General features: G+C 54.9%; 2 protein-coding genes across 2 annotated transcripts; both read right to left on the minus strand.

The window, feature by feature from the left end:
* Window positions 1-340: 340 nt before the first annotated feature.
* Window positions 341-4,342, minus strand: LOC138100632 (ovocleidin-116-like). The gene is made up of 4 exons (XM_068998508.1): window positions 4,277-4,342; window positions 2,641-2,694; window positions 2,406-2,498; window positions 341-2,296 (listed from the first exon to the last, which is right to left on the minus strand). The coding sequence occupies exons 1-4, from the start codon at window positions 4,340-4,342 to the stop codon at window positions 341-343; spliced, it is 2,169 nt and encodes a 722-aa protein (XP_068854609.1).
* Window positions 4,343-7,394: 3,052 nt separating this feature from the next.
* LOC138100621 (integrin-binding sialoprotein-like) lies at window positions 7,395-10,978 on the minus strand. The gene is made up of 7 exons (XM_068998495.1): window positions 10,925-10,978; window positions 10,796-10,846; window positions 10,599-10,670; window positions 10,357-10,410; window positions 8,289-8,390; window positions 7,667-8,003; window positions 7,395-7,624 (listed from the first exon to the last, which is right to left on the minus strand). The coding sequence occupies exons 1-7, from the start codon at window positions 10,976-10,978 to the stop codon at window positions 7,395-7,397; spliced, it is 900 nt and encodes a 299-aa protein (XP_068854596.1).

Genomic DNA, 10,978 nt, shown 5'->3' on the forward strand with positions numbered 1-10,978 from the left:
AGAGGCTTTTTCTCACTGCTTCTTTACTTGTTTCGCATCAATGCACAAACACCGCTACCCTATGCCGTGTAGCATGGCTGCTGTTCCCTGGCTGTCTAGCACAGCACACCCACGCATCCCTGCTGCTGCGCCATGTGCAGCCTCCCCCAAATTAACAGCAGATCGCATGAACCAGCGATTTTTGGCTCCTGGGCTGTGAAGCACCGTGTGCCCCCCAGCAACCTGCCCCTCACCCAGGTGAGAGCAGAGCCCGTGGCGGGGATGCCAAGGGGGAAAACGCGGCATGTGGGACCCCCCAACTCCACCGCTGGAGCCTGCCGGGGTGGATACCGGCCGCGCCTCAGAGGGGCCCCTGGATCCAGCGGCCTTGGGGGTACCCTGGGGATTCCCACCCTGAGGGCTGCAGTCCCATCTGTCCGCTCTCACTCTGACTGCCCCGGTCCCCCTCGGAGGACTGGCTGCTGTCGGCGCTCCCGGGGCCGGGGTAGGGGCCGTGGGGGCCGCCCGCCCCGCCGAGGCTGTAAAAGGCCCGCTCGCGGACGTGGAGCTCGTCAGCGCGTTTCACCTGGTCCAGCTGCCTGCTGCGCCCCAGCGTCGCGAGCGTGCCCGGCGCCCCAGCCCCCAGCCTCCTGCCGTGGTGCCCGGGAATGCGGCCGCCCCCGGCCCCTGGCACTGCTGCCCCGCTCTCGCCGCCTCGGCCCCGCTCCCGGCCCCTGCCTGCTGCCGTGCTGCCCATGTCTTGCCCTGCCTGTGGAGTGGGGCTAGCCCCTGCTTTGATGGCCTGCGACCTGCCCCCAGCATTGCCATCATAGCCGCCAACACTGGTCTGGGCTCCGCTCGACGCCCAGCTGCTGGGTTTCCCACCTGGGGATGGTGCTTTGTCCGTCCTGGGTGTCTTGTCCAGCCCTGCTCCCCCCGGACGGACCCTCACCCCTGCCCCGGGCCGTCCCTTCACACGGGGGGGTTGGGAGGTGGCTGTCCCCACTTCCCCGCTCCCTCCCCTGCCCAGCACAGTGCTCACGCCTGCCTTGCGGCTGCTGGCTGTCACCGACAGGGTGGTGCGGTCCGCCTCGGTAGTGGCCAGGAGGATGCTGGCCCCTCCGGCTGGGACAGTGACAGCGGCCTCCGTGTTACCCCACTGGCGGGGGGTCGTGGTAGCCACATGTCCTGGCTTCCCCTTGAGCCTCTGCCCCTCTCCTCCCACCTCATCATCGTCTTTCCTACGGATGCTGGACACTGCGGGGCTGGTAATGTCACCACTAGTGACTCTCCAGGGGACAGGGGTTACCAGTCCTCCATCAACACCCATGGTGGTGGCACCTTTCTCATCCTCTCCAGTAGGACGGCCATCTCTGGGGCTGCTGGTGACACTGTCCCCACGGGTTGGGGTGGCTGTGGTGGCCGGTCGTTCAGGCTGGCTGTGAGCAGGGATGCTGTCATCGTCACCACCACTGGGTGTCGCAGTGACGCCCAGCCTGGGCAGGGGGCTGCCGTCATCCTCGTTACCCACTGTGGCACCGGCCTGGGTGGTTTCCTGCTCCCCCACGTGGATTTTGGCCCTCCCAATGAAGATGTTGACTTCGTCATCTTTGTCCGGAGAGACCTGGGTGAAGCTGGTTGCCCCGTCTGTGCTGCCCAGGCTCCCACGGGTGATGGTGACACTGCCCGAGTCAGGGATGTAAGCATATTCATTCACACCTGCGGTATCCACTTCGATATCCTCAGTCTTCTCAGTGACAGAGGACAAAGCGATGCCTCCTGTCCCTGTACCTCGCCTGACACCCTCCTGCCCTTGGCCAGAAACAGTGGCCTCCCCGCTGCCCTCATCCCCTGCCACTCTGGTGGTAGGGGCCCTCCCCCTCCCGGCAGTCATGGCGCCCTCCGCTGGAACCACTCGGGGGGCACCGTCATCCTTGTCCTCACTCTTGACACTGGACCTATTCCCCACCACAACCTGACTGGGCCGTTCACCCTGAGGAAGAATGGGAACACCGCCATCAACTTCCACCACCAAATCCAGATCGCCACTGCCCTCTGAGCTGGACAGGGTGGGACCTGTGCCACCGCCACTGCCACGTGCTCGCGTGCCAGTGCCAGGATGAGGACTGGGACCGTCCCTGCCAATGCCCGGGGTGCTGTGGTTTTCAGCCTTGAGGACAATCCCATACTCAATTACTTCAGTGCTGCTGTTGTCACTGTGTTCTGGGGCTGTCCTGGCCTCTGGTGGCTCCCGCCGGGCATTGTCCTCATCCAACCGGTGGCTGGGGATGATACTCTGGTGGTCAGCCTCTTCTTTCTGTGCAGTACACACAATTGAGAGGTCAGGGCCAGCGTGGTGATGGATGGCTGCTGGGGGCACTGCAGCTGGGCCAGGGTCCCACAGTGTCCCCTGGCCACCTCCTCACCTTTATCTGTGTCTGGTTCCTCCGTGTTGAGAATAAGTAGACGTATTTGAAAATGTAGAAGCCATGCTTGGCGTTGCATCCTTTCAGAAGTATCTGGTGGGGAAGAAAAAAACGAAAGCCACAATTTTCTTATGAAATGCATTGGCAAGAGTTCCTCTGTCTGTGCCTGGGACTGCAGTAGGGTCCCACTGGTAACCACTGAGGTTGTGGCAGGATGTGGCAGAGGGATACCTACCCGGTGCTGTCCCACACAGTTCCCAGCAGCTCTCCCAGGCAGCGGCCGTGGCACCTGTGGGCAGCAAAACACAGGCAAGAGCTGAGGCATCAAACACTGCCCCAGAATCCAGGCAGCTGCCAGTGTCCACTGCTGGCCACCCAGTGTTCAGGGAAGGGTGGGAAAACTGCACTGATAAGCCAATACATTTGCAGGCACTACCTGGGGTACTGACTTAAAGACAGCCATAGTAGGAAAGGTCAAAACCCCATTTCCAGGGTCCAAAAAGTATTGTGAATTTTTCTGCAGCATGATTGTATTGCATGCTAGTTCTCATAGGGTATTTTTGGTCTGCAAATAACCTTTTCCTGGAGTCTGCTGCAGAGTATTTTACTGCAGAGCATTTTTAATACACAGCACCATTGCTCACACCAGAATGCTCCAACTTACTGCTTGGATCTGCCTGTGATGGGAATCCAGAGCTGGTTAACTGGTGGTGTTTCCCAGTATTTAGTGGGCAACTGAGCAGCAACCTCTGTGCCCGCACAGCCAGGTTTCTGTACATGCTTGCAGGCTTCCAGCTCTCCCTGATTATCCTGGCATCTTTTGAAGGGTATTGGCCAATGCATCCCTCAGGATTGGGGGACCTGCTGTTGGGAGCATCCTGTGAGTCCCACAAAGCCATTTCAGGCATTCCCTATGTGCCATAGAGAGAGATGACCCCATGGAGGGGAGTCCTCTTTGATTTCAGCAAAATTAATCACTGAAACATCCCAAGCCCAGCTGAAGGGTCAGAAACACACCCCAAAGTATGGAATATTCCTAGGTTGTTCCATTGTTTGTGAACAGTACCAAAGGTCGAATTACAGCTCTGGTTACACAGCATAGTATTAACTCTCTTCTGTGCCCCTATCTGAAAAGCAAATCTGTGCTGATTTATTGCCTTCCCCTGGGCTGCCCCGCTACAGACCAGGTTGTGAGAGCTTGCTCTGGGGGGTAGAAGACACACAGGAGGGGCCTATCCCTCAGGGAAATGGGATTTGGGAGAGGCCCATCCCTCAGGGAAATGGGATTTCCCTCTTCCATACCCTGACAAAAAAGCAAGCCTTTTCTAGGAGCAGACTTTCAGTCTACCTGTGTATTTAGTATGCTGAGCAACAGTTATGCAGGACAAAAATGGTTGCTAATATATTCATCTTAGTTTGACCATTTTTTAGTTAAATCTCTCAAAATTTCACATTAGGAGAGATGGAAAATAATTGAGGGTGCCTCTCTGACCGCTGTTACCCACACGGGTAAGATGAGCATCCTTCCCGCACCTCTTTTCCTGTGGCTTGGCTCAGCCTGTTTCTAGGCCAAAAGCACTGGGCAGAGCCCAGATCCACAGAAATCCAGGGAAAGAGGTACAGCCACCCAGACAGGCTCTTGTGCAATGTCCTGATTGCTAAACTGAAGGGACATGCTCAGCCACCTCGGGGCTAATATATATTTTTCCTGCTGGGCTCATCTCTGCTGTTGACCTTAATCCCCTTCCCAAGCACCAGTGGTGGTGTACACAGCTACAACCCGTAGTTGCTGAAAGCATGCAGGGATGCACCAGGTAGTACGCCTCACACTTCCAGCAGCATGTTGGGAATCCAGGAAAAGCCATACTTACAGGTGTGGCGAGGGCTGTGCTGAGCAGGCACAGGCACAGGCACAGGCAGACGAGGGATATTTGCATCTTGGGCTGCTCCTGGAGGCACAAAGTGAAGCATCGCTGGAGTTTGTCTTCCTGGGACTTGTGGTCCTCAATAGTCCTGGTTAGCAGCAACCTCAAAGCTCCCACTATCCCAAAGCTCCCATGGCAGTATGGTCCAGTGACCCCAGCTTTTCCCAGGCTTTGCGGTGGCCCTTGGCAGGGTCCTGCCTCTCTGCATGTCTTGCAGCAAGGCCAATGCTCTTGCCATGTGCTTAGGGCATGGCCAGCAGCTCCGAGTGGGCACTCTGACACCAGCCATTAAAGATACCTAACTCTTTCTGTCAAAGCAGCTTGGGTGGATATTTGCAATAAATGATCCCCCAAAGTTGCTGCAAGCTAAGCCATTCATAAATCCAAATTAAGGAAGTGGCAGGCTTTTACAGCATTGATAAATGGCAGGAGGCAATAGCTCCATTGGGCAATAATTCTCATTTCATCGGACCTCCCTGGCTTGGGCTTGCAGGTGCATCCCAGAGACTATTTTCAGCCATACCAGCATTTCTACAGGAAGCACCAGAAGGACATTCATGCACAAGGATCAGCACTACAAAGCAATGTAAGCTCAAGAGATGTGCACAGCCAAAGATCGGGATGTCTCCATCCCCACTGTGGCTTGCCTAGAGTGAAAGCAGGAGAATCCCTGCTCAGGGGTAGCAGAGCTGAAGGGTTAGAGAGATACAGGGCAGGAAGCTAGGTAAGAAGATTACCTTTCCCCGTTGGAGGCAGGTCCCAGTGGAAGACAGTGGAGCCTGTGCCCACTTTGCTGAAATTTAAAGTTGGCCCCGGGTGCGCAGAACCAATCAGCTCCTGCCCAAGGACATTTGTCAGCTCTGGCAGCACCCGCAGATAACCAGGGGGAGTAATTTCCAGCTAAAAATGTGTTTGTGGTGAAAGACAGCTATCAAATGTTCCACCTGGCTGGATAAACAGAAAGCACAGTTTATAAATATCTGTTCTGAAGGCAAAATTGCTCGATGATTAGTGCAGATCTTAGTGTGGCACATGTCCAGCTTGGTTATTGATAAGAGAGTGTGCAGTAGGTCTTGGCTTGCTCACTGTGACCAACATGGGAAAGCCGGCAGGGCTGCAGAAAGGGAAGGGCAATATCCAGAGCCAGGCCTGGTTCTGGCCCTTTGGCACAGAAGGGCAGTATTGGCCAAGCTGAGAGCCACCATCATGCTGTGTCTTCTGACAGTTGCTTTTTGGGTTTCAACCTCAACCCCTCCGAGCTAAACCTGTGCAAGTGCAAAGTAGAAGAGTGGCAAAAAAAGGAAAAAAAAAAATCTGTTTTTCCATGCACTGCTTGCACAGGTCCTTTTGAGCCCAACTTCATGATGAAGAAGTGCTACAGGGGTGTGCATGATGTACAAACCCTCCTCCCCCCCACCTCTAGTTTTGGTGTCATTGCTGATTACCGACGCCCTTGCCAAGAAGGGTTCCCACTGCTGCAGCCAGTCTGGCTCAGGCACTCACTGTGGTGGTGGTGACAGCAGCTGCCATCCCACTCCCCACTCTGTTCTAACCCAAACCCCAGGAGATGGCATGACTGCTGCATTATCACCAGAAACGCTTAAACCATCAGCATCCAGCCTTGAGCAGGAGCAATTCCCAGAGCCAGCAGGAAACTGACGCTTGCCCACCGGCCAGGGAGCAGCAGTCGGATGCCACCGCACAGGGCAGCCAGCCCATGTGCCTTGGCTCCTGGAGGAGAGCGTTTGCCAGGTGCCTGGGGGGCTGACGCACATGGGACTGGGCTACACGCCCTGTGGGAGCAGGACCCAGCTCCTGGCAGTTCCAGAGCCCTTTGTCCATGCTGGTTCCCTGACGTCTCTGGGCACCCCCTGGGGATGTGGATGATGGGAGACTTGAGTCCCCCCACCAGCCATGAGCGCATGCAGGGCTCCCCAGTGCCACCATAGGGATTTGTCCCCATGGGTGCCTATGCTGCAGGCAGCACATCCTGCCTCTCCAGCAACCGCAGCCTGGCTTTGGCACACAGAAGCAGTTTTGTACAATGGCCAGCAACTTGCTGTTGTGAGAATGGACTAGTTCTGCAGTTGGACCTGCAGCAGGAGCTGAACTCAGGTTCCCTTCCTAGGACTGCAAGAGCAGCACAGTACCTGCCATAAACTGTGCATAATGGCCATCACTATTCCCAAATGGTGGCATCTCTCTGGAACCCAGTGGGATTTATTCCATCCCTATCTGTAATGCAGATCTCCAGTTGGCCAGGAACACACTCCTGTTGAGGAGTGACCCTGACCAGGGATCTTGAGGACTCCCAGCCAGGCATCCCCATCAGTGATGTAGGAGGGAAGTAGCTGCACCACTGTCACTGTGACAGCCCTACCTTGTTTTGGGAATGAGGCTGTGTGACAGGGACATTTTGGGCTGAAGTTCTGGTGTTCAAACACACATCCAAGTTTACAGGAGTGTGCATCTATAGCTAGTGATGTCCAGAAAAAGAAATTAGTGTTTTTACCCTTATTGATATTGCCTGGCATGTGGTCAGGCCATGGGAGGCATGTTACCAAGGAATGCAAGATGTGGTAAAATTATCATTGCTCAAGTATTGGAAATTCACATCAACTCTACATAAAACATGTTTGTAATCCCACAGCAGTGTCCCTAAGAGCACCCTTTCATTTTTCAGAGGGGACTCTACAGAGGCTTTCCAAGTTAGCCTTGGTGTTCCTCCCTCCTTTCCTGTGCATCTGAGCTGGAATAATGAGATTCAGCCCTAAGCATCATGGACAACTGTAGCCCCTCAGCCCCTCACCAAGTGCTGTGCTGCCCAACTGACCCCAGCAAATTTGGCAGCAAACCTTTTGTCACCAGCAGGCTCAGTTCAGTTGCTTTATTTCATTTCATTTCACTTTGCAAGATACAAAATAAAAAAGCCTGGAACGGAGCCAGTGCACATGGCAAGCTGCCTGGCATCTCCTCTGGCATGCAGTGGCTGCAGGGAGCCTTCGGATGCACCTTCCTGAGTGGGCTGGGGCAGGCAGGAACAGCACCAGGGCTGCCCCCCTGCTCACTGGTTGTAGTAGTAATCCTGGCCATACACATCGTATCCGTGCCCTTTGTAGTAGCCGTACTCATCCTCGTAGGCCCGGTAGCTGTCCCCGCGTGCATACTCATCCTGTTCCTCATACCCGCCCTCCGTGGTGCCCTCGTCCCCCCGGCCGTAGTCCCTGGCCGTCACATCGTACTCCCACAGCTCCCCAGCTGTGGTAGCATCTGTGGTGGCATCTGTGGTGGCATCTGTGGGTCCCCCATCAACCATAGTTGTCCCCTGGGTCAGACCATCTTCACTGGTAGTGCTGGCAATGGTGGTGGCTTCGGTTTCCTCTTCCTCCTCCTCCTCTTCCTCTTCTTCTTCCTCCTCCTCCTCCTCTTCCTCCTCTTCCTCAGCTTCACCAGTGCCCTCCTCAGCCACTGCTGTGCCATTGCCATGAGGTCCAATACCCTCTGTGGTATTGGTGCTTGTGCCATTGACACCATTCTCGCTCTCATCTACTTCTTCTTCCTCCTCTTCCTCCTCTTCCTCCTCATTCTCATCACTGTCTTCATTTTCAGAGTCTTCCCCCTTGCTGGCAGTCCTCTGCCTGATCCCTTTCAGGGTCTCTTGGCAGCCCTTGCCCTGGCAGAGGGAAGACAGCACAGCATTACTGGGGTGTCAGGAGGCTGCACCTCCATGTGGCAAGGGGCAGGTATGGGCACAGCTGAGCATCCCCCCACACCTTGCATGGCAGTACTCTCTTTTTGGGGTACCCCTTCCAACCCCAAGTTAATGACCAGAGCCTGGTCCAGCTGTGGGTATTTCCACAGCAGCCCCCCAAGCAGAAACAGGGTGCAGGGCATCCCACGGGTGCAAGCAAACATGCAGTGAACAGATCCCTCCCCACAGGAGCTCCCCAAGCCACACCTGCTGGGGGGATGTGACGTCTCCTCCCAGTGCACCCTGGCAGTCCCCAGGGGCTGCTCTGGCGGGGTGTCCAGCTGCCTCAGTGCCAGCATGAAATGGCTCCTGCAGGGACAGAACAGGGCAGAGGGTCAGAAGCTGGAGTGGAGCGCAGGCCTCCCAGCAGCGAGAGGGGTACGCAGCATCCACACCCAGCATTTGGGCATTGCTCCGAGTTCCCTGCTTTCCCACAGGTCTTGTTCCAGGCTGAAATGGAGAAGCTGCAGCAGGGCAGCTGGAGCCGTGCAATTAAGTGGTGGTGGCTGGAGCTGGGTGTTCCCATTCTGGCTTTGTGTTTTGCTTTGCAAAGCATCTAAAGGTTTTCTTCTGAAGTTACCTCTCCCAGTTTCCAGTAAACAAAGAAAGCCACAGGCACACTACATGTGGACACGCTGCACATCATGTGTGGATGGTCAGTGAGAGTGTGATGGCTCAAAGGCAGGCGTGAGCCCAAACCCCACCAGCAATCAGCCATCAGCAATGCTTGGCCCCAGAGATCAGCAGCACAGCAGGGCTCTCAGTGGGATGCCTGGCTAAAAAAAGGTGAGGAATGAACCAAATGCAAACAGAGCCTGGAGCAGCCACTGAGGAACTGGTGGGGCAGTTCACCCAGTGCCCAGCCTGGGAGGAGGAGCATGTTGCTACCAGCAAATGAGCCCAGCCATGGCAGGGAGATGTAAGGTCAGTGTCATCACCACCTTGGGCAATCCTCACTGCTCACATGCCAAGACCAAGGACACCTACCCTGGCATTTTGGGCCACCTCAGACCTTGGAACACTGACAGGTGCACCTGATGGCAGAGAAAACCCAGGCTGCTCTCCTCTCCAAAAGGAGAGCCATCAAATTGCACGGTGCAGCCAGCTGTGCCAGTGGGAGCGATGTTCCCCATCCAGCAGCCACTATAGCAGTGCTCTTTACATACCTATAACTGACCTTGGGGCCTTTCAGCATGATTCCTCTTGCTGACCACCCTGACAGTGAAGGTACATCCCTGCCTAGGAACAGCCACTGCTCTGGTGCTCTCCAAACGAAAAGGGCAGACCCAAACAGTAGCTACATTCCTGCATATCACTTAATTTCTTCCTGAGACATGAAGTTCCACCTTCTGCTGCCCATCCCACTACTCAAATTTATCCCTAGAGATTGTAGTGGTAGGGGAGAGGAACAGGCAAAATGGGGCAAATTGCAGGGAGGTGCCAGGGTTGGCACAGGGGCCACCCCATACTGTATCCCAACCCTGGACTGGTCTCCAAAGGGGAATTTAAAACTAGAATCCCAGGTTTTCATTAAATAACTTTTGAAAAAGAAAAAAATAAAAGACTTGATTAGGTCTGATACACAGGTTTCCAAGCATACCTGAACCCTATTTCAAAATGTCTGTGTGCCTGAGACCACTGGATAATTTTTGAGCATTTGTAGCCCGAGGAGACACAAAAGATTTTTGCAACCCCTTGCATTTAATTTTGGACCTGGGTGACTCTCACAACTACAGAGGTGCCCAAGCTTATACTGATCCAGCAGACAGGAGCAGCTTTATCATCTGACTGGTAAAAAATGTGTCTTTCCCAATATAGCATCAGTTTGTGTCACTCCACAGACACACATGCAGAGCTTAACAGGACTTTCCATAGGAATTTTCTCAGGGCTGTAAGGGCAACAGACCCTGAAAGAGGGAGGTAAGAGGAGTCCCTAACAGCACCTTCTTCCTTGTATGAACCTCCTTGCTTCTGTTCTTTGACCCGTCCTGCTCCTTTCTGAGCCACTGAAAATGGAAACCCAGAGAGTTTGTCTCAGAGTTGTTTGGTGCAACCCCCGCCCAGGAAGAAAAAGGAAAGAAAAAGGAAAGAAAAAGGAAAAAATCGACAAAAAAAATAATAAAACAAGCCCCAGAGTAGAAAATCCAGTTGTATCCAGAGTGCAAGGCTGTGGGCGGTCAGTGACCACAAATGCTGATGAGCAGAGACTACAAAACCAAAGAAAGTTCCCAAATTCCCGTATTTGTTTTGCAGGCTGCTGGTTTGCCATACTCACCCCCCCTTCCTCCTCCTCTGAGCCATCCCCCTCTTCCTCGGATGAGTCACTGCCCTAAGAAGAGGGAAAACCAAGTTGGAGGCAGGTGGGTGGGTTTTCAATGGTGTCATGAGTGCAATGTTCTGTGCTCAGGCCCATGGGCCAGTGCAAACAGGGCACAGACTGTGCCCCCATCTCATTTGGGCCAAAATCTCTGCATTTGGAGGGCGGCGAAGCAGCAGCAACTCCTCAGAAGCACCCACCTGGTACCGCCGCTGCGGGGGATACACGTAGATATATCTGTACAGGTAATGCCGGTGCCGGCTCTTGAAAACCTACCAGGAGAAGGAGGGGGAAAATCCCATCAGTCTGGGGACCTGGGTACAGGAGCCACCAAAATGGGCCCTCCCTCAAGACCAGCCCGTGTGGGACAGGGCACGCAGGGTGGGGGAGACCCTACCGCGTTCTCTTCCGAGTCGTCCAGCTTGGGTCGCCGCAGCCAGCTCTTGACCTGGGGAAAAGGTGAGTTGGTACAAGCCCCACACCAGCCCCAGCGAGGCTGGGGGATCCCCCCTCACCTGGCACTCACCGAGAAGGCGCAGGCCATCCCCACCAGGCAGACGAAGACCAGGACACTCCTCAT

This window comes from Aphelocoma coerulescens, unplaced genomic scaffold, assembly GCF_041296385.1.
Source record: "Aphelocoma coerulescens isolate FSJ_1873_10779 unplaced genomic scaffold, UR_Acoe_1.0 HiC_scaffold_121, whole genome shotgun sequence".
In the NCBI taxonomy this organism is placed as follows: domain Eukaryota; kingdom Metazoa; phylum Chordata; class Aves; order Passeriformes; family Corvidae; genus Aphelocoma; species Aphelocoma coerulescens.